Genomic DNA, 21,650 nt, shown 5'->3' on the forward strand with positions numbered 1-21,650 from the left:
TTTTAAATTTTATTTTATTTTTTATTTTAAAATAGTCTAAATTCAACAATAATTGTATTTTATTTTTTCAGTTCGGAACATGAACCGGCCATTTCGATTTGTGATTTTAATAAACTCTAAATATCGCGTTTTGATTCTAAATTGTAATTGAAATATTTTGGTTTGGTTGCTATAATATCTGTTTGGTTTGAACCAAATTATAGTAATAATTTATTGGAGAAGAAAAATAAATGAAATATTTATTTTAAGGGTAAATATGTCCATTTAACATTTTAGGAAAAAAAGAGCCACTTAAATAATTCATGAGGAAAAAGTGCTATAAGTATATAACTCAGAGGGAAAAAGTGTCATTTTCCCTAAAATTAATAGGTGGATTGAAACTATCATCTTAGTAATACTCGTAGCACCAAAATTCATATTCGCTAGTTTAATTTCTATCGCGACTTTGAGAGTTAGAGCTGAGCAACTCTACGATGAATACACCAGAAAGCCAAGAGCTTCACCGACCGCCGCCGTCGCCACCATCACCACCGAAGCCTCTGACCTCGAAGCTCTTCAGTTTATTCTCAGTCCTGGTACTCTTGTCAGCAATTTCATACGCCATCATCACTCAAACAAACCACTACAAGATCTCCCTCTTAAGATCCATCCTCTCCCCCCACCCCAACATTTTACAACACCTCCTAAATTTTCTCAAAACAAGCCCCCCCACCATACGAACCCCAAACCAGACCCCTTCAAACACCGCGTCCACACCTTCTCACTGCGTGCTATGGATGGCTCCTTTCTTATCAGGAGGTGGGTACAGCTCAGAATCCTGGTCATACATCTTATCCTTACATGAATACCAGAAATCCCCACGATTTAGGCTCAGAATTGAGCAACACGGCGATCTTGAAAATATTGAATTCTGGGAAGGATTGTCAGTGGAGATGAGAAATTTAGCCATTCAGCTTCATCAGACTCAGTGTAGATTAGATGAGACTATTGTGATTTGTCATAGTGAGCCCGGGGCTTGGTACCCTCCTTTGTTTGAGACCCTTCCATGCCCTCCAATTGGCTATGAGTATTTCAAGGCTGTGATTGGGAGGACCATGTTTGAAACTGATAGGGTTACTGCTGATCATGTGGATAGGTGTAACAATATGGATTATGTTTGGGTTCCTACTGAGTTTCATGTGGAAACATTTATGCGAAGCGGGGTTGATCCTTTGAAGGTTGTTAAGGTTGTTCAGGCTGTGGATGTGGAGTTTTTTGATCCAGTCAAGTATGAGCCTTTGGATATTGGTGCAAGAGGGAGTTTAGTGTTGGGGAAATCGAATTCGGGGGAGAAAGAGTTTGTTTTCTTGAGTGTTTTCAAATGGGAGCATAGAAAGGGATGGGATGTATTGTTGAGGTCTTACTTGAGAGAGTTTGATAAAGATGATGGTGTTGCATTGTTTCTGTTGACTAATCCGTATCATACCGAGAAAGATTTTGGAAACAAGATTGTTGAGTATGTAGAAAGGTCTGATCTTAAAGAACCCCATTGTGGTTGGCCTCCAATTTATGTGATTGATGACCATATAGCTCAGGTTGATATACCAAGGCTTTACAAGGCGGCAAATGCATTTGTTTTGCCATCTCGAGGAGAAGGTTGGGGTAGGCCGATTGTCGAGGCAATGGCAATGTCACTGCCTGTGATTTCCACGAATTGGTCAGGGCCAACCGAGTACATGACAGATGCAAATAGCTACCCGTTATCCGTTGATACATTCAGCAAAGTTGCAGAAGGGCCATTCAAGGGGCACCTGTGGGCCGAGCCATCTGTTGATAAGCTGCAAATGCTAATGAGGCATGTAATGACCAATTACGAAGAGGCCAAAACCAAAGGAGAGCAAGCTCGTGTTGATATGACGAGCAAGTTCTCTCCTCAGCTTGTAGCACGGATTGTTGCTGACCATATACATGGCATCATTGATCTTGCTGATGAGGATATTAAATAAGTTTCGAAGAAAATTGAGTATTGGAGATGCCAATGTATTATGTTTACTGATCGAACCTAGCAGTACTATTTATACTCGCTGCAGATGAGTTTCTCTCGTAAGTGGATGAAATCATGAAAGAAGTGAATGGCTTCCCACTGATTGTGGATAAACTGACCAAACCCAACTAAAAGTTCAAAACTTTTGCTCAATCAGTGAGCACTTATGGGATGAATCTTCTGTTTATAGCTGGAAATAACGTAGAGAAATCAGGGAGAGGCAGAGACCATAGGAAGGAAGGTGCAATTGTGCAAAAGGGGGTGGTATAACTGCAAATTCTTTCATTATATCTGGCAGGTATTGTTAACATAGTAGTATATTCTAATTATTCTTGAGATCCCAAATCTCAGTTATCTTTTTCGCTAACAGAATAAGAAATCAATTTTGGATTCATAGTGACACTAAGTTTGGTTGGTCATTTACTGACATTGCTTCTCAATTCAGATTATGAATTCTCTTAGCTGCCAAAAGATATTATGTGGTTTACGATTAGGATTGCCTTTGTGTTATACTGTTTATGCAAATTGCAGAATCATTTTCTCTCCGTAATCATCTAGTTATCTTCTGTACCAAATGCCTGTGCTCCTGTTAAATGTGTGCAAGAATTGGTGTTCCTGTGTAGCTTGTAGTTCATCAATACCCAACCCGAAATTAAAGCAAATACACAGATTGAAATGAAGTAGCAGAATGAGGGAAAAACCGTGGGTGCCAATGTTCTTGATTGCTCTATCTCTGCATTTCAAATGCTTTAACTTTGCTTCGAAACACAAGATTTATCTGAACAGACATATTCCCTTACATCTAGTCATAGTAATTTACTTGTTTTTGTCAAGCCATTCAAGAATCTTCTGCTCTGATTCAGAAATTTGCTCTTTGTTTTCCAACTTTTGCCTCAGAGTCCCTTCTAACACACCAAAATAGTCTTTGTAGTTGCGCTTATAGTAGCTCTCCAGCCTCTGCATAAAACAAAAATCAGAAAAATGTCCCAAAAAGAAAGACAGAAAATAGTTTCTTGAAAGTGTAAATGAACCCAGAAATGCTGACCTCCTTGTCATTTTTCTCCTTGTTCTCTTCAGATTTCTTTAAAAACTCTGACAAAAAGCGTTTCCAATGTTTTAAAACGTGAGAAAACACGAACCCAAAGGCCAAAGCTAAGAAGTAACGGTGAAACACGAGAATATACACAGAGCAGATAGTTTAGTTTACTGTTAAGAAGCTCGGTTTTGGAGTCACTGATTTCGACAGCTGCTAATGTCGAAAAGAGAAGCTCTCTCCTGCCTTGCGCCTTCACTCTTCCTGTAATGTTTCGTCTTTCTCGGGTGTCTGCTCCCTTTACATATAGTGCTCCTGAAACATAGTTTATAGCAGATATCAGCATGATGAATCTGTCTTTCTTTATTTCTTTCTAAGTCATCAGGGGAGAGTAAATATGGAAAATCCCAATCCTCCTGAGACTCACAGGACTTTTCCCTTCCAAAATCCCCTCCACTTGAAGCTAAAATCTTATCCTTGCAATCTAAGATAACAGCTTGGACATACCAAAATGTTGTGGCCCACTGTGGGGACCATTGTAGTTGTGAAGAAGCAGTTAGTGAAGTTTGGGTTTTATAGGTAACTCAAAATGTTCTTACCCAACAAAGTTGTAAACTTGGAGTCCTTAACAATAATTCATGAGACATGATAATCATCTTTGTCTAATGTATGCATATATGTAGACTTTTGGTTTCAATTGTTTAGTTGTCCATAAATGACATGAAATGAACTTGACTGCCATATATAATTGTGTTTGTTGCCTTATCCATATCATACGAATAGTGATTTTGGAGGGGTAATCTTAGCCAAGTTGGTCTGACAATTGACTTGGTAATCGCAAGATTTCAAGTTCGACCTCCAGTCAGCTATGTGCAACTAGACTGGTTTACTTCCTTGTGTTCCTTTACTGGCTAGGATCACAACACGAACTTTGCACTTTTGGTTAGGGATTATGACACTTGTCATATAAAAACAATTCTACTAGTCACTAGCCATAGGAAATGCACAAAAAGCTAAGAAAAACATAATATGGTTTCAATGGTAAGCACAATAGTAAGCAAGGCAAATAACAATCAAATATAAATTAGGCAATACAAAATCCAAGTTTAATGTTAATTAACTAATTAAGAATTTGGACACGATATCACCTTGCCCTCATGATGTCAATATCAAACACAAGAAGCATCAAACACCTATTTCTCTTATTCTCATGGTGGGAAATGTTGATGATTAATTGATTATGCAACTAGTGACTGGAGTTATTGGTCCGACTCTCAAGGTGACCAATAACTCCTCAAAAATATGTCAATGAATATTGTGCACCAAACATTATATTAACAAAGAGAAAGACACAATTTCTTTATAATATCAAAAAATTCTAAGTTGGACAAAATTTTTATTGTATTTTATTTTATGCAATACTCGATCTGAATTGATTATCACACCCTAACCTTAGCTTTTATGTGAACTACTCATTATCCGTAAGCATAAATAACACAAAAGCACAAATATAAAATGTAAGTTGCATAAAGTCATCTCTATTAATGATTTTTGGTGAAATTTTTGAGACAATAGGTGACGTGGCAGTGTGAGGAGGGAGAGAGAGAAAGGATGCAATCATTATTGTGTGGACCATGGTCCACACAAGTTGTATGGACCATATTTTGTCTACTATAAAATAATGTACATTCAGTACAAAAATAATGTACATTCAATATAAAAATAATGTATATTGTATACAGGGGATATACATTATTTTTGTTCTGAGTGTACATTATATTGTATAATGTACATTCAGTACAAAAATAATGTACATTTAATATATTAAAAATGTACTTTTTGTTATGGTCCACATAACATTGTGTGGACCATGGTCCATACAATAATTTGCCGAAAGGATGGGGTCCTTGCAGGAGACCCAAGTTTTTTGTCTCCTGCAATGGGCCCACAGTATTATTAAAAGGAACAAAAGAAGTCAACTGGTGCGGGTTAGGTTAACGCGCACCAGCAGCGCCTAGTAAGCGCGTGTATTACTACATGGCTCTTAAAATTTTGTGCAAGAATAAAACTATTGAAGATGCCCGGGAGATAAAAGAAATAAGGATTAGGAATATAATTATTAAAAAAAAAAAAAAGACAAAATCTTGAATGTAACTGCAATTCTATATGAGTATCAATTGAGTTGTCCGCTGCGACAAACAGCTTAGATATCAAACTAGAGAAATTAAACAACAAATCACAGATTCATAAAGAAGTTCAAAATACTTAAAAGAAGAACAGATTGTCTGATGGGGGGTTCAAACCCATACATTATTAATTTATTCTTAGGGAAAATGGCATATTTAGTCCCTAAGTTATTATCATAGTGATGACTCAGTCCCTGAGTTATGACCGTATCCATTTTTAGTCCCTCAGTTATGAGTTAAGTGGCGTTTTTGATCCCTACCGTTAATGTTTTGTTGACAGTGTTAATTTAAGGGGTAAAAAAGTAAAATAATAATTAAATAACTTATTACCCATCTTTATTTATTAGAACCCATTCCCCATTTCCCCCCAAAATAAAACATACGGAGTATTTTCCAATTTGACAACATATAGTCAGCGCCCTTCCCCTTCCCCCAAATTTCGAAACCTAATTGCAATGTAAGAAAGAAGAATTCGAAGCTTAAGCAGGGGACGAAAGCGTACTTCGCAGGTTAGAAGGAGAACAAATCCTACACTACAATGACTTCTACAATTTTGTTGGGCACAAATCAACCACCCACTTGTAAGTGTTTTTGTGAAATCAGAGTTTAATAACTTTTGAGCTTTTGTGTTTTTTGATGTGCGAATATGCTGGGTCCATGTTTCAGTTTTTGTATTTATGTGAATGTGTGGTCCATGTGAGGAGGAATGACTATTATTTTACTACTAAAGTGGTTTTTGTCTGTAAAGCCATGTATGTATGTCTGCTAAAACTGTTTTTTTTTTTTTTATTGTTGTGCGAATGTGCTAGGGTCTATGTCTGAGTTAAATTAGCATACTTATTTGAACCCATCCACATAGCTCTTCTATACAATATAATTGCCATTAAAGATGGAGAAGTTAGCCTAATCTGTCAAACATAATAGATAGATTTCAAGATCTTTCCCAAATTCTGTCAATGTAGCATCCTTTCACTCTTTGTCTCATATATGGTTAAGATGTCTAGTTGGCTATGTTATCTAGCAAAATTTATGAGTTAAAGAATCTTAGCAGTTGGTATGAATCTCAAGTGACAAGGATGTGTACCCAAATCCTAAAATAACTCTACTGAACATGCAAAATGTTTGATGTTATTTTCTACCTAGGGATAAATTACAGCTTTAATTTGTATGTATCACTATTAGAATTGATTAAAAATGCAGATGAACTAGTGAAAGGGAGTGAAACTGAGATATCAGCTTCTGTGGGGAAAGAGTGTTCAGAGTCTATGGATGATGGTAGTGATGATGAGCAAAATCTTGATGTTGGCAATTCATCCACACCTAATATTCTTACTGTTGGATTAAATCAAAATCTTGATGTTGGCAATTCATCCACACCTAATATTCTTACTGTTGGATTAAATCAAATTGATCTAGAAGGGGAGAAAGATTGGGTGGAATCAGAAGATGAGCTTAGAAGCATTGGTTCAAGCTCAGATATTGAAGGTGAAAATAATTTGTTGGTTTATAGGGAAGGAGATGAGAAAAAGCATGATTTTAACTACAAAGTTGGCATGATTTTCAGTAGCAATTCTCAATTTAAATGGGTTGTAGAAGTGCATGAAGCAGTGAACAAAAAATCAGTTAAGTTCACCAAGAATGACAAGAGGAGAGTGCAAGCAAAATGTAGAGTAAACCATTGCAATTGGGTCATTTTTGCTTCAAGGAGTAACCCAAGTTGTCCATTTACCATAAAGTCATTTGGTAAACATACTTGTGGAGCACAACAAAAGAACAAAACTATAACTTCAAGGTTTTTGTCTAAGTATTATAAGGAGGAATTTAAAGATAATGAAAATTGGGGTAGGAAGGAATTCCAAAGGAAAGTGAAAAGGACATTTAGATGTAATGTGTCTAAGTATCAATCTTATAGAGCAAGGAGAAATGCCAAGGAATCATTAATTAGAACGCAAGCAGAACAGTTTAACATGTTATGGGATTATTGTGAAGAGCTTAGAAGAAGCAATCCGGGTTCAACTGTTAAGACGAAGTTAGACACAACTGATAGGGAAGGTAGTAGGTGCAGATTCCTCAGATTATATGTCTGTTTTACAGCATGTAAACAAGGGTTTTTGGCTGGATGTAGGCAATTGATAGGAATTGATGGTTGTCATTTGAAGGGGTTCCAAAAAGGAGGACAACTTCTAGCTGCAGTAGGAGTAGATGCTAACAATTGCATGTTTCCAATAGCATTTGCAGTTGTAGAAGGTGAAACAAAAGAGACATGGACATGGTTTCTTCAATTCCTTGCATCTGATTTGGAAATTCATAGTAACCCTTATGGCTGGACATTCATATCTGACAAGCAAAAAGGATTGGTTAAAGCTGTTGAAGAGGTATTACCTAATGTTGCACATAGGAATTGTGTAAGACATCTTCACCAGAATTTCACCAAAGATGGATTTGGGGGTCAGGTATTTAAGAGAGTATTCTGGGCAGCTTGCAAAGCCACTACAGAACCAGAATTTAAGCAGCACATTGAGGCAATGCAAGTGTTAAATCCAAAGGCAGCTGAGTGGGTTAGTGAAAGGTCTCCACACCATTTCTGTCGAGCTTTCTTTGACACATCTACTAAGTCCGACATGTTGTTGAACAATTTGTGTGAGTCCTTCAATTCTTCAATCTTGAATGCTAGAGACAAACACATTATAACCATGGTGGAGTGTTTAAGAATATATCTTATGAAAAGAATGCAACGTAATAGGGATAAGATGAGGAACAATCCTATGAAGATTTGTCCAAAGATTGTAAAAAGCATTGAACAAAACAAGGAGAAAATAGGTGGCTACATTTCTTATAAGTCAAATGACGAATGGTGGCAGGTTGAGGATGATGATTTGAAGTTGTTTTGGGTGCACTTAACCACTTGTTCTTGTTCATGTAGAAGATGGGACTTGACAGGCATTCCTTGTGTACATGCAATTTCTGCAATTTCAGAAAATGGTCAAGATCCTATAGAGTATACAAATTGGTTTTATTCAGTGGAGGCTTATTTGAAGAGTTATGAACCAGCTATTCTGCCCATCTCATCTTCAGATCAATGGATAAAAACAGGAGCACCACCACCCTTGCCTCCCAAATATAAGCCCCAGCCTGGAAGACCTAAAAAGTTATGAAGGAAAGATCCTATTGAGAAGGAACATGTGCCGACTAAACTTGGAAGGATAGGAGAAAAGAAAAAGTGTGGACTTTGTGGCCAACATGGACACAACAAGAGAAGATGCAAGGCATCCAAAGAGGTAATATAAGAATTCACTTTGTTTTTTTCAATATACTGCTAATATTTTTTTTCTAACAATTATTATGTATATTTGTTATAGAATACAACTATATCTACTGTTGAAGGGTTTAACCAGCAGCAGCAACAAGAACAGGTACATTTTTAATACATAATAAGTTTCAAATTGTTTAAGTCGTACACTCGTACTAATTCATCAACTGTGAAAACAGCCTGTAGATATGGACTCCAGTGTGCATCCCTTGAATGTACAAAAAAATATGAATGTGGATTCCGGTGTGCAACAACCGGTAGAAATGGTTAGTTGAGATATGAATAGTACATTAAATACATTAAATATGTCATCTAATATGTCTACTTGATTAAATAGGCTATAAGGACATCTCAAGCTGCCCCACTTGATACTCGGAGCACAGAAAAAGCAAGTACATCAACTACAAAGAAAAGTAGGAAACAACTCCACCCCAAGCAAAAACTGAGAAAGAAGTAGGATGAATTTGTCAGGAATCTGTGATGATCCTCGTTTTGTGGTGTTTTGTGTATCAAACTGAATGGTTGACAGTGATGAACTTCTTTTTGTGGTCTTTTGTATATCAAACTAGGGTGTTGTCATTGCTTTTGTTTGAAATGTCAGTATAACGTGTCAAATATAGTCTAGTGTAGGTATAACATGTGCTGACCATGTTTTGTTGGAAAGGTAAGTTGAACATGTAAAAGATTGATCATTGTAGCTATAACTTGTGCTAAACATCTATTAATATAAATATTTTTGGTATAAATTGGAATTGTCCTACTTCATTTCGCAGTATACATATGTATTATATGTACTGCTTTATCTTTATTCATTTCTACTTTCAATTGAGAGTATATTTTAATTCAACTCGAAAGAAAATTTAATTTAAATCAAACATAACTTGGGGAAAAAGAATTTCAGATTTCAAAATTTAGGGAAGAAGAACACCTTAGATTGTAGAAGAAAGAAGAAATGAATGAGGTTGTATGAGGGTTTGGATATAAGAAATGATTATAATTTGAAATTTCAATTTTACCCTTCAATTATTAATTTACTTGTAAGTTTTCAGTTAAGTGTTGACAGAATTTTAACACCGGGGACTAAACACGCCACTTCGCAAATAACTGAGGGACTAAACTCGGATACGTTCATATCTTAGGGACCAAATCGGAACTTGGTTAAAACTTAGGGACTAGAGGTGCAATTTTCTCTTATTATTATTCTGGAAGTATTAAACTCCCTTTCAATACACCAAATTACCATAACAAAACACACCAAAATGAAACACATAAAGTGGAAAAGCCAGTTGAAGCAGAGCTGATAACTTCCAATCTCTCAAGAATTTCACCACTTGAGCTTCTCTGGGAAGTACTGCCAATCAAACACTTTGCAATTCAGTAAACCAAAAGTGACAAGACAGTACGTGAAAAATCTGCTTGTGATACTAACTCACCTTCTTAATGAGAGATTCATAGTATGGCTTCACTTTCTCGACATCGATCCTCACTTTGCTCTTGCTGTAGAGATCATACTTGCTACACATAGAAACCAGAATTAGGTTAACAATCAAATTAAAGGAGAAAGAAAACCATGTATCAAGAAAAACGAAGAACATGCAGAGAGATCAAATTTACTTGAAAATCTTGAGCCATTTGAGATTCTCGCGGTCCTCATCATTCATCAAGTGTGTGTATGCTCCAGACTTGTGCAGAGCTTCATACCACAAAAACAACATTATTTACAAATACATACATCACATACAGAAATGGGGAGAATTGAAAGTACTTACGATAAAAGGAATGATATCGGACGATAAACAGCCCAGCATTTGGTAGAGTACTCTTGTTTTCCTTAGCCACCTACAAGTAAAAAACCAAATCCATTATATAAAAACTTAAAACATATCGGGACGTACAATCCCAACCAAGTTAGTCAAATTGTTGACTTGTTACTAGTTCAATTCAATTCCTAATCTAAACAGGGCAAAGGACTAGGTCTACCCAGTGCACACTGTTGTACATACTAGCTTGCCCTCTTGATTTGATCAGGTCAATTATGGCCGACTAAGTTGATTTACCACTCATTAATCCTTTACCGACTAGAGTCAAAGGACGGAGTTTACCTAGTACACAAGGTTGGATAACAACTTGCCTTCATCATTTAAGCCAGTTGGTTTACCTCTAAATGGTCCTTTGCTAGCAAGGGTTAAAAGATAGAGTTTACCTAGTGCGCAGTGCACAATTCACAACGTTGAATAGTGACTGTGAGTTTCACTCGTCACTCAAATAGAAAAAGGGAAAAAGTATTAATTTTTACCAAGTACATGTAGTCATCATGTCCCCAAGACATGAGCACATTCTCCAGCCCACACCCCCCAGAATAAACCCCATACTTGGTGTTGTAAGCAGGGTTGTTGTAATCAAGGTTCTCCTTGAAAAACTGCAGTGTCAAATTGTTTACAGACTTTAGTTTCATGACTGTAATCAAGCCATCCATATACTATAAAAGTTGGTTTAACAACAATTAACAAACCTCCGGATGAACATTGGACTCATCAAATGCACAACCAAGAGGAAATGTGTCACCTAAAAATGTTTGAAAAGATTAGAAAATTATAAAAACTTCAACTTTTTTGTTGCATTATATTGTTGACAGATAGCTCACCAACAACAGCCCACTGAGGAAGCCCTCCAAAGCTTGGCAGCAGCAGAACTTTCCCAAGATCTAACACATAAAAATGGCAATTTTAAAAGACTAGATCGAAATCCAGAATGCATATATTTAGCCTAGCTATACATTGGTTTAAATTACAAACCATGGATAAGGGCAGTCAAGTGCAGCCAATCCTCTTGAGGATAGTCTTTCCTGATGGCTTCAGCAGTCTGCAACAAATGCTCGATCTGGGGCTCATCAAGATCGGGATCACTGTCATCCACAACCGAGTTCAGAAGCTCACAACATTCCCATATGCTCATCTCCACCCGATCCAGCTTCCTATACTTCTCCCTCATTTCTTTCACCTACATTTAATTAATTTTCATCATATATATAATCATTAAAACTCATTTTCTTTCAACTTTCTTATCCAGACTGCATATGTTACTAAAAACATCTTACATAATCATAGGTTTGGTTAATGTGGCTCTGCCGATAGAGCTCCTTAACGATCTCCTTTCTTTCAGTGTCTGCACTATAATCCCTGCAAATAAATAAAGTTACCCTAATCAAAATGTGAACATAAAATAACCTTAAATTCCATATATACATGCATTTTAAATTTCTTGTTGGAATACTGAAATCTTAATCAAAGGATAACTGGCCTGAAAGTGTTGCCAAAAGCATTGCTTTCAGGCACAATGAAGCCACCATCTTCCACCTTCTTTGCCACTGCAAATCCACCCAAAATCAGTTAGTTTCAAAATAATTATTGCACCATATATATATAAACTAATATATGCATGCATGGTTGATGTTGAGATTAACGATAACAATGGCATGCATAAAGTAAAGAAGACAATATTTTTGTGATGATAATAACACGTCCTGGTTATAAGCATGATAAACCCTAAACATGTACCTATAAAACAACATACACAACAATTAAAATAAGAATGGCTGGTTACCATCAGACACTATACCTTTCTCCTGAATTCCCAGCTCTGAAAAACAAAAGCAAAAAACAATGGAAATTAAAGTTGGTATTCACATCCATTTGCCCAAAAGAATTTATTTTTCTAAAAATAATCTGGGAAAATGAACTTTGAAATAGATACCAGGCTGAGGTTGCTGAACGAGGATAGTCATCTTGGCAGCACGAACACCCTTTGCTAATACTATATGATGATTGGGTTTAATTTATATACAATAATTATGTTTATCCGAATGCATGTCCATTAATGACGTACGTGAAGTGAATATTGAGTAATCATAACAGTAGGTTAATTATGGATGGGATAATACATTAATTTGGATGACTCAGCTTTGAGCTGTTGGCAGTATTAGGATCAAGATTTTAAGATTTTTCCAATATTTTTGGAATGCATCAAATATCTCTCTTATTATTATTATTATTATTTTTGCATTCATTTTCTTTGAAAATTTCCATACCAGTAAATCTTATTTTTTTTTTTGGTGAGTAAAGAGGAACTTAGCGCTCCAGAGAATTAAGTGATCCTTCTAGTGGCCACGGAATGACTATCCCGCACCAAGAGATTATCTAAACCATTAGGCGGGTTGTCCCAAAGTGTAGTTCCCCAAGTATTATTCTGACCCAGGTTGGCCAGAAAATCTGCACACTGATTCCCTTCCCGTAAGACGTGGTTAAGGCGACACTCCTGGAACACCGTCATCAGATCTTTGCAATCTAAGATTAAGGTGTCGGCTTCCCGACTAGACCCCGAGCAGTTTCATGTGATGGCGAAATTTTTATATGTGCGCATTGGTGGAGTTATATTATATTCAATGGGTCGATTGACATTATTACTATTTTGTTACTTATTACCCATGTGTATATATTTTTTGAAAATTCTAAAATAAACCATATCAAAATATATATAAAATTAGGGTTATTGAGCCATTAAAAACAAATACTTACTTTTTATATAATATTTTTTCTCTATCTTCACAAATTTTAATTGTGATTTAAAAATTATGTATTGACATTATTGTTTATATATCTAATCTAATCTAAGAATCTAATAAGTGTGAATGAAGGTTGATACCCTTCATTTATGTCTGTTTTTCTGTTATCTTTTTTGATACATTAAGCTATAAATGTTGTACTATATAATTTTTTGGATAACAATGCCCCTACTGTTATAACTTCTGTTATCTATTTCCATTGTTGTTACCATGTACTTGCATTCACCATATATTTTCTTACATTCTTTAATTTTTTTTTGAAAAGGACATTCTTTAATTGTTTTAATTGTAATAATATATATATGTAGATATTATATTAGAATATGTAATAAGTAAATTATTAATCATATCATAATTATTAATATACTTTTTAATATATAATATGAATTCTCTACAACTATAAATTTTATGAATTTTTTATAAAAAATTATAAAATTTTATTTTAAAAAAAAATTATAACCATAATTTTAACATTGAATATTAATGTTGGGCACTTAGTTTTGTGCATTGCGCATAGAAAAGACTAGTATATATATATATATATATATATATACCATTTGCAGCCTTCAACATGTTCTTTTAGAGGATCAACGTGATATTCCTCTCTCTAACAAATTTTGTATGTGTCATAATTTTATTTTTTTTAATAGTTTCGAGTTTTCTATCATGATCCCTTTATTCTTTAAAAAAGAAAAAAAAAAATCCTCGAACTTTAAGGAATTGCAAATATTTTAATTTCATTCCACTTAGCACGTGCACAATAATCCATTTCAGCCCAAAATTACATTTCCAACTTCTTTTCAATATACCAAATTACAATTAACAGAATACATTTTTATTTTTATTTTTCAAGAAAAAGCCGTTCAACCAACGAGTTTTCAAGCAGATAAGCCAGTTGAAGAAGCAGAACTACCAGTAACTTCCAAACTCTCCAAAATTTCACCACTTGAGCTTCTCTGGGAAGTACTGCAATATAATCACAAATTTTACAATTCAGTAAAAACAATTCAAGAGTGAAGTGGCAATTAATTGTGAAAGTATAGTAAAAATGTCGTTTCAATTCCAAAATTCACCTTCTTAATGAGAGACTCATAGTATGGCTTCACCTTCTCCACATCAATCCTCTCTTTGCTCTTGCTGTACAGATCATACTCGCTACACACACAAAACAACAATCCATTTAATTAAAGGCAGCTAGGCAAAAAGAAAAAGAAAATATAATAATGCAAATCGAAAGCATTTAATTAATTACTTGAAAATGTTGACCCATTTGAGATTCTCACGGTCCTCATCATTCATCAAGTGGGTGTATGCTCCACACTTGTGCAGAGCTTCATATAACAAAACACCATTATATATATTACTACTCACAAATACAAAACACCATGCATGTTACAGATCGAATGGGACCGGCCGGGAGAAAATTAAATACTTACGATATCTAATAATAACCAGCCCAGCATTTGGTAGGGTGGTCTTGTGGGGCCCTTGGTTATTCAACCTTTTGGAACAATGATTGTTGATGTAGTGCAGAAAAAGATTGAAATGGTTGGGTTTTATATGCAATAATAATGTTTATCTCAATGCATGTCCATTAATGATGTGAGGTGGATCAAGATTTTAAGTTATTTTTTCCAATATTTTTGGAATGCATCAACATATTTTTTATTTATTTATTTTTTTTGAATTCACTTTCTTGAAAAATTTTCATATCATCAGTAAATTCTATCTTTTTTCAAAAGGTAAAATAATAAGTAGATTAAATAAAAAAACTCTATAATGGACACAACTCGAAGGACTGTCCCAAAACAAAGTGTCATCCTACAACATAACGCAACGTTACAAGAATATGCTAACATATGTTAGTATTATATTTGTTTAGAGAAGAACTACAGACAGAAGGATAGTTGGTACCCCTTTTCCTTCAATATGTTCCCTCTTTAACAAATTTTGTATGTGTCATAGTTCTTTTTTTTTTTTAATAGTTTCAAGTTATTCCCCTTCCGATTCCTTTATTATTTAAAAAAGAAAATAAAACTTCCAACTTCAGGAACTGCAAATATTTTAATTTCATTTAACTTAGCACAATAATAATCCATTTCAGCCCAAACTTACAATTTCCAACTCCCTTTCAATACACCAAATTACTATAACAGAACACATTTCACAAAAGAAGAAAGAAAAATAAAAAGCCATCCAACCAACGAGTTTTCAAGCAGATAATAAGACAGTTGAAACAGAACCACCAATAACTTCCAAACTCCCTAGAATTTCACCACTTGAGCTTCTCTGGGAAGTACTGCAATATAATCACAAATTTTGCAATTCAGTAAAAAGAAGTCAAGAGTGAAGTGGCAGTTGTGGAAGTACAGTAAAAATGTAGTTTCCAATAATAAAATTCACCTTCTTAATGAGAGACTCATAGTATGGCTTCACCTTCTCCACATCAATCCTCACTTTGCTCTTGCTGTAAAGATCATAATTGCTACACACACAAAACAACAATCCATTTAAGTTAACAATTAAAGGCAGGCAAAAAACACATCCAGAAAAAGAAAATGCAGAAAGCATTTACTTGAAAATCTTGACCCATTTGAGATTCTCGCGGTCCTCATCATTCATCAAGTAGGTGTATGCTCCAGACTTGTGCAGAGCTTCATACCCCAAAAAACAACATTACTTACAAATACACATATACATCACAGAAATGGGGAGAATTGAAAGTATACTTACGATAAAAGGAATGATATCGGATGATAAACAGCCCAGCATTTGGTAGAGTACTCTTGTTTTCCTTAGCCACCTACAAGTAAAAAGCCAATCCATTATATAAAAAACTATTAAAACGCATAGAGTTTACACAATTCACTACTGACTCTGGGTTTCACTCGGCACTCAAAAAAAAAAAAACTGTTCCCTTCAGAAAAAGGGAAAAAGTAATAAATTTTACCAAGTACATGTAGTCATCATGTCCCCAAGACATGAGCACATTCTCCAGCCCACACCCCTCAGAATAAACCCCATACTTGGTGTTGTAAGCAGGGTTATTGTAATCAGGGTTCTCCTTGAAAAACTGCAGAGTCAAATTGTTTACAGACATTAGTTTCATGACTGTAATCAAACAATCCATATACAATAAATGTTGGTAAAACAACAATTAACAAACCTCTGGATGAACATTGGACTCATCAAATGCACAACCAAGAGGAAATGTGTCACCTAATTTAATAAAAATGTTATTAGAAGATTAAATTAGAAAATCATAAAAACTTCAACTTTTGTGTTGCATTGTTGAATTGACAGATGAGATGAGATAGCTCACCAACAACAGCCCACTGAGGAAGCCCTCCAAAGCTTGGTAGCAGCAGAACTTTCCCAAGATCTAACACATAAAAATGGCATTTTTAAAAGACTAGAAATCCAGAATGCATATATTTAGCCTATACATTGGTTTAAATTACAAACCATGGATAAGGGCAGTCAAGTGCAGCCAATCCTCTTGAGGATAGTCTTTCCTGATGGCTTCAGCAGTCTGCAACAAATGCTCAATCTGGGGTTCATCGAGATCGGGATCGCTGTCATCCACAACCTCGTTCAGAAGCTCACAGCATTCCCATATGCTCATCTCCACTCGATCCAGCTTCCTATACTTCTCCCTCATTTCTTTCACCTACATTATATTTTCAACATATATCATTAAAAAAATTTCTTTGAAATTGCGTTCTTACCCAGATTGCATATGTTACTAAAAACATCTTACAAAATCATAGGTTTGGTTAATGTGGCTCTGCCGATAGAGCTCCTTAACGATCTCCTTTCTTTCAGTGTCTGCACTATAATCCCTGCAAATAACCCAGTGAAAATGTTAACATAAAACAACCTTCAATTCGATTCCATACATTATATTGGTAATTTCATCTTGGAATTCAGAAATCTCAATCCAAAGATAACTGACCTGAACGTGTTTCCAAAAGCATTGCTTTCAGGCACAATGAAGCCACCGTCTTCCACCTTCTTTGGCACTGCAAATCCACACAAAACAGTTAAAATAAAATCGCAGCATAAACTATTATATGTATGGCATAGTAAACTGTCGTTACCATCGGACACTATTCCTTTCTCCTGAATTCCCAAGTCTGAAAAGCAAAAAAAAACAAAAAAAAAAAAAAAAAAAAAAAAAAACGGAATTAGGGTTTGCCCGCATCACTGTTATCTACCATAATAATGAAGGTTTAAACTCCAATTCCCAAACCCCATTCCAATCCAGATTGACATTATGTCGAACAGATACTACTAATATGAAAGGTTCCAGATTCGAGTTTCATCCCATTGGCATTAAAGTTGGTATTCAAATCATCAACCAAAAAAAAAAAAAAAAAACAAATGGAAGTTAAACTAAAAAAGAATTCTGTGAAAAGGTGGGGAAAGATACCTGCAGGTAGGGTTTGCTCAACGAGGATCGTCATCTTGGCAGCACAAAAGCACAAAGACAAGCAACACGAAACTCGTTAAATTTGCTAATAGGATAAAGGGTTTGTAAAGGTAGGGTTTTATATGCAACTGGAGTTGTCCTTTTCCAATAAAGTTTCAAACTTTGGAGTCCTCAAATAAAATTCCTGCTGGGAAACTGAGTCATCGTTACATGAGATGGATATAATTATCTTTATCTGAATGCGTTTCAATAAATGTATGAAGTGAATATTGATCGACGTATAACAGTAGGTTTTTAGGGTAGGATAATAATGCATTAATTTGGATGACTCAGCTTGATCTGTGTGATCAAGATTTAACGGCGCGATTTTTCCAGCCCAAAATTTTTGGAAGAATATATATTTATTTATTATTACATATCAGTATATCCTAAACTTCCTTTTTATTATTCACTACTGTATTATTGACAATTAACAATTAACAATCATCATAATGGCAATATTCTAAATCCAGTATATAAAACTTTATTTGTGAGTGTGTTACTGTGGGTTATAATCTTGATTTTAGTTAGTTTTTTTCCTAAGAAAGTTTTACATTGTTTTAAAAATATTTTCAATTTTACCGTTGTGATAGAATAATGGGACAGGTACTCGACCTGAAATCACCCCAAGAAAAGGCCAACCCTCACGTAACGGAATCATTTACCCGAACACCGGCTTATTCAAGACAAGACATTATGATGAATAATGTTGACTCAGATCCTCATTACTATGGAACTCTAGAAGAACAACATTGGAAGTACTAGTATAAGTAGAAGACTATTTCTTTTCTAATATACTTGTAATCTTATTTACCGTCACTTTCAATCCCTAACTTTATGTCATTATAACACCACTAACTAATATTGCAAAAGCAAAATAAAAAATGTCAAAATAAAAAATGTCAAAATATGAAGTTGACATTATTATTATTATTATTATTATTATTATTATTATTATTCGGTAAATATTTATGTACCGATTTTGTGTCAATTGTTTAAGTAGGTCTATATATCATATGTTAATGTTAATTTCATTTAATTTGTTTTATTGTTAGCATGTATATGACATTTCCTTAATTATGTCAATGTTTGACAAAGGCCGGGGTGATGGAAAAATATTCCATATTATCATTATTTATGAAGAATGATATAGCCAAAGATGAAGGAGTTAACAAGAGAGTAGAGAGGTTTTTTGTTTGTTTGTTTTTTTTTTTTTTTTGTTTTTTTTTTTTGGTTTTAGTGCTACTGACTCTATTACATTGTAGAGAAGTTACTTGATCTTAATGTTAGATTGTTAGTAGAAGTTGTAACTGTAAAGAGGGACCTGGACCTTATATAAAGGTTAATGGATAAGACAAAAGGAACAAAAATATCACTGAATGCTGAGAATAATTTTCTTTTACGTATAATATATCTTTCCCCCCTTTCATTCCATGGCCACGTCAACTCTTATAAATGTATTACTATACGTGGATCTCGATGCTTGCGATTTTTATCGTAATATTTTTCACATTAAATATAATCTTTGTGTCGTGATTATTTATTAATTTCCTAAAAATACTTTATATTACTATTTTTATATATGGAGAAATCAATTTTCTCCATCACGGGCATTAAAAATACCGGTTGAGTTGTTATCCCTACATTTAATATTGAACATGAGATTTTGTGCATATATTGCATGACACTATAGAGGATTATTTGATGTTATTAATTGATTAATATTCCATAATATTTTGTAAAGTAATATTCTAACAATTTAGGAAAAAGTGTCAAATAGGCCCCCGATGTTATTAATTGATTAATATTCCATAATATTTTGTAAAGTAATATTCTAACAATTTAGGAAAAAAGTGTCAAATAGGCCCCCTAAGTTGACTAGATAGTGTAATTGGATCCCTTAACTAAAAAAAAAAGCTCCATTTAGATCCCCTAAACCTGTAAAATTGTTCAATTAAGTGCAAAGTGACTTGTTTAACATGTTAAATCTTCACATGCATGGTCGCCACATGTCTTTTTAAAATATTTGTTATTTTTGTTTTTTATAAATTATATTTATTTATTTATTAAAAATATATTATATATGAAAAAATAAAAAATAAAAAGTTGAAAACATAGCCACCGACGTTCTTCTCCATTGAGCAGCGAAGAATCTATGGTGGATGGGGTGGTTGGAACGAACTAGAACAGAAGATCCGGCGACTTCTTCTCTCGCCGGCGTTAATGGTCAACTCTGGAGGACAACGACGATAGATGGATCAAATCATCGGCGAGCTTCCTCCGGCGTAGATGACGACGGGTTCTCCGACCAGCAGCAGCAGCTCATACCGGCGACCTCCCTCCCTGGCAGTTGATCAGCAACGACGAGTCACCAACAGCAACAGATCGGCGGACTCCTCTCTTCGGGAGAAGGATGGATCGAATCCCCGGCGAGCTTCCTCTAGCGTAGATGGCAACTGCTTCTCCGACCAGCAGCAGCAGCTCCGATCGGCGACCTCCCTCCCCGGCAGCTGAGCAGCAATGGCGAGTCACCAGCAGTAACAGATCGGCGGACTCCTCTCTCGTTTGTTTGTCGATATGCATTACCTGTGTCTGTGTTTTTTATTTTTATTTTTCATTTTTTTATACTCCGTATATAATATATATTTTAATAAATAAATAAATAAAATTTTAAAAAAAAAAACAAAAACTAAAAAATAATTTAAAAAGACACGTGTCAACCATGAGAGACTTAACCTGTAAAATAAGTCGTTTTGGACTTAATTGAACAATTTTACAGGTTTAGAGAATCAGATTAGAGCTTTTTTTAGTTGAGGGACTCAATTGCACTATCCGACTTAGGGGGCCAATTTGACATTTTTTTCAAAAATTTATGAAACACGAAAGATGTTTTAATGGGCCGATGATTATATTTGGGTTTTAATTGATTCAAGATTGGGCTTAAGTGGACTTTTACTTAAAACATATAGTGGGCTTAAAATTGGGTTATTTGAATGTTGTTTGCTTACACTAAGATTGGGCTCCGATATGACCTGAGATAGGGTTTGGACCAGCAATTATAATGTGGACCGCGGTCCACAAAACTTTGTGAATCATGATCCAAAACGACAGACACTATAGTCTATTTAAATTGACACTGTCTCACATATTATTTTTATTATATTATCAAATGAAATTGCAATTGAATTGAAATGAAACTGTAATTGTGTTGAAATGAAACTGCAGTGTATACAAAATGAAACTGAATAACAATTTCATATATTTGAGTGTATATTATCCAGCGAAACTGTAGTTATATCAAAATGATACTATAATTGTGTTGAAATGAAACTGCAATGTATATTTGATGTCTAGGGCACAATGCATTGTGGACCGCTGTCCACTGTATAATTTGCTGGTTTGGACCCATCAATACTAATGAGAATGGTCCACTCTATTCGGTTGATAATGGGTTCGGGTAGCCCCATTTTACCCACATTAGAAAAACTGGCCTTCTCCAAATGCATGGAAAATGCCCAAATTTTTTAGGCCAAAATGTTGAATTCCAAAACAACTTCTGTAACGTTTTGACCAAAGTCAAAATGTCAAAATGAATGATCTACCATTTATCAAATAAGCCTATAATCACACTATAAATTAATTAAATTAAACTACATAAAATGATATACTTAATGAAGTAAATGAATAACACTACACGTCCCAAGTATGATCTTAGTCCTTAATAATTACAAAAATATAAATCAGTCTAAAATACTCGTAATAGACTCCACTCAAGAAGGATAATAATTTTCCCTCTACCTGCCTACTGGGCACATTAATCCATTTTAGGCCCAAAATTACTTTTACTCCTTTATTCACGCATCCCACATTAAAATAAAAAAATATCTGGTACCAATAACTAAGAATATATGATATTGTAGGATAATTACATTGGATATGACGCCCTATATACTATATTTTAGTTTCAAGAAGATTATGATTCATGTCGCTTAGCTCTATGCTCCCA

The 21,650-nt window shown here is 34.7% G+C and overlaps 5 protein-coding genes and 1 long non-coding RNA gene across 7 annotated transcripts; 2 read left to right on the plus strand and 4 right to left on the minus strand.

Annotated features, from left to right (window-relative positions):
• The first annotated feature begins 422 nt into the window (after window positions 1-422).
• Window positions 423-7,452, plus strand: LOC109147924. 2 transcript variants are annotated; one of them, XM_019295595.1, is made up of 3 exons: window positions 423-1,974; window positions 2,999-3,006; window positions 7,439-7,452. In XM_019295595.1, exons 1-3 carry the CDS (start codon window positions 474-476, stop codon window positions 7,442-7,444), a joined length of 1,515 nt encoding a protein of 504 aa, XP_019151140.1. In that variant the 5' UTR covers window positions 423-473; the 3' UTR covers window positions 7,445-7,452. The 2 variants fall into 2 exon arrangements, with proteins under 2 accessions (XP_019151140.1, XP_019151141.1); XM_019295596.1 differs by lacking the exons at window positions 2,999-3,006; window positions 7,439-7,452 and having other exon boundaries at window positions 423-2,570.
• Window positions 1,827-3,402, minus strand: LOC109147855. The gene is made up of 4 exons (XM_019295512.1): window positions 3,231-3,402; window positions 3,069-3,115; window positions 2,844-2,980; window positions 1,827-1,965 (listed from the first exon to the last, which is right to left on the minus strand). Exons 1-4 carry the CDS (start codon window positions 3,400-3,402, stop codon window positions 1,827-1,829), a joined length of 495 nt encoding a protein of 164 aa, XP_019151057.1.
• LOC109147929 lies at window positions 7,441-8,654 on the plus strand. Its single transcript, XM_019295603.1, has 2 exons — window positions 7,441-8,520; window positions 8,641-8,654. The coding sequence occupies exon 1, from the start codon at window positions 7,459-7,461 to the stop codon at window positions 8,395-8,397; it is 939 nt and encodes a 312-aa protein (XP_019151148.1). The 5' UTR covers window positions 7,441-7,458; the 3' UTR covers window positions 8,398-8,520; window positions 8,641-8,654.
• Window positions 8,655-9,748: 1,094 nt separating this feature from the next.
• On the minus strand, window positions 9,749-12,352 carry LOC109147933 (probable inositol oxygenase). The gene is made up of 13 exons (XM_019295607.1): window positions 12,306-12,352; window positions 12,171-12,191; window positions 11,853-11,919; window positions 11,650-11,731; window positions 11,348-11,552; window positions 11,197-11,256; window positions 11,065-11,117; window positions 10,849-10,971; window positions 10,322-10,391; window positions 10,167-10,245; window positions 9,986-10,067; window positions 9,881-9,903; window positions 9,749-9,788 (listed from the first exon to the last, which is right to left on the minus strand). Exons 1-13 carry the CDS (start codon window positions 12,334-12,336, stop codon window positions 9,776-9,778), a joined length of 909 nt encoding a protein of 302 aa, XP_019151152.1. The 5' UTR covers window positions 12,337-12,352; the 3' UTR covers window positions 9,749-9,775.
• Window positions 12,353-14,079: 1,727 nt separating this feature from the next.
• On the minus strand, window positions 14,080-14,511 carry LOC109147938. Its single transcript, XR_002048734.1, has 3 exons — window positions 14,426-14,511; window positions 14,247-14,328; window positions 14,080-14,139 (listed from the first exon to the last, which is right to left on the minus strand). It is a non-coding gene; the product is annotated as an uncharacterized LOC109147938 (long non-coding RNA).
• Window positions 14,512-15,225: 714 nt separating this feature from the next.
• LOC109147931 (probable inositol oxygenase) lies at window positions 15,226-17,665 on the minus strand. Its single transcript, XM_019295605.1, has 12 exons — window positions 17,606-17,665; window positions 17,274-17,309; window positions 17,129-17,195; window positions 16,934-17,015; window positions 16,639-16,843; window positions 16,496-16,555; window positions 16,340-16,392; window positions 16,124-16,246; window positions 15,907-15,976; window positions 15,749-15,827; window positions 15,577-15,658; window positions 15,226-15,472 (listed from the first exon to the last, which is right to left on the minus strand). The coding sequence occupies exons 1-12, from the start codon at window positions 17,637-17,639 to the stop codon at window positions 15,446-15,448; spliced, it is 918 nt and encodes a 305-aa protein (XP_019151150.1). The 5' UTR covers window positions 17,640-17,665; the 3' UTR covers window positions 15,226-15,445.
• Window positions 17,666-21,650: the final 3,985 nt, after the last annotated feature.

Source organism: Ipomoea nil, unplaced genomic scaffold (genome assembly GCF_001879475.1).
Source record: "Ipomoea nil cultivar Tokyo-kokei standard unplaced genomic scaffold, Asagao_1.1 scaffold2036, whole genome shotgun sequence".
Lineage (NCBI taxonomy): Eukaryota > Viridiplantae > Streptophyta > Magnoliopsida > Solanales > Convolvulaceae > Ipomoea > Ipomoea nil.

Bases quoted from the DNA above. Each gene is read 5' to 3' on its own strand.
- LOC109147924 (XM_019295595.1), top strand. From the start codon at position 474: ATGAATACACCAGAAAGCCAAGAGCTTCACCGACCGCCGCCGTCGCCA.
- LOC109147855 (XM_019295512.1), bottom strand. From the start codon at position 3,402: ATGCTGATATCTGCTATAAACTATGTTTCAGGAGCACTATATGTAAAG. The intron at 3,116-3,230 runs GTAAACTAAACT...GCTTTTTGTCAG, and splicing joins CAAAACCGAGCTTCTTAACA to AGTTTTTAAAGAAATCTGAA. The intron at 1,966-2,843 runs GTAAATTACTAT...TATCCTCATCAG, and splicing joins GAATGGCTTGACAAAAACAA to CAAGATCAATGATGCCATGT.
- LOC109147929 (XM_019295603.1), top strand. From the start codon at position 7,459: ATGTTTCCAATAGCATTTGCAGTTGTAGAAGGTGAAACAAAAGAGACA.
- LOC109147933 (XM_019295607.1), bottom strand. From the start codon at position 12,336: ATGACTATCCTCGTTCAGCAACCTCAGCCTG. The intron at 12,192-12,305 runs GTATCTATTTCA...TTTGTTTTTCAG, and splicing joins CGTTCAGCAACCTCAGCCTG to AGCTGGGAATTCAGGAGAAA. The intron at 10,972-11,064 runs GTTTGTTAATTG...TTGACACTGCAG, and splicing joins AGTCCAATGTTCATCCGGAG to TTTTTCAAGGAGAACCTTGA.
- LOC109147931 (XM_019295605.1), bottom strand. From the start codon at position 17,639: ATGACGATCCTCGTTGAGCAAACCCTACCTGCAG. The intron at 16,393-16,495 runs GTGAGCTATCTC...TTATTAAATTAG, and splicing joins TCCTCAGTGGGCTGTTGTTG to GTGACACATTTCCTCTTGGT. The intron at 15,828-15,906 runs GTAAGTATACTT...TGGGGTATGAAG, and splicing joins CCGATATCATTCCTTTTATC to CTCTGCACAAGTCTGGAGCA.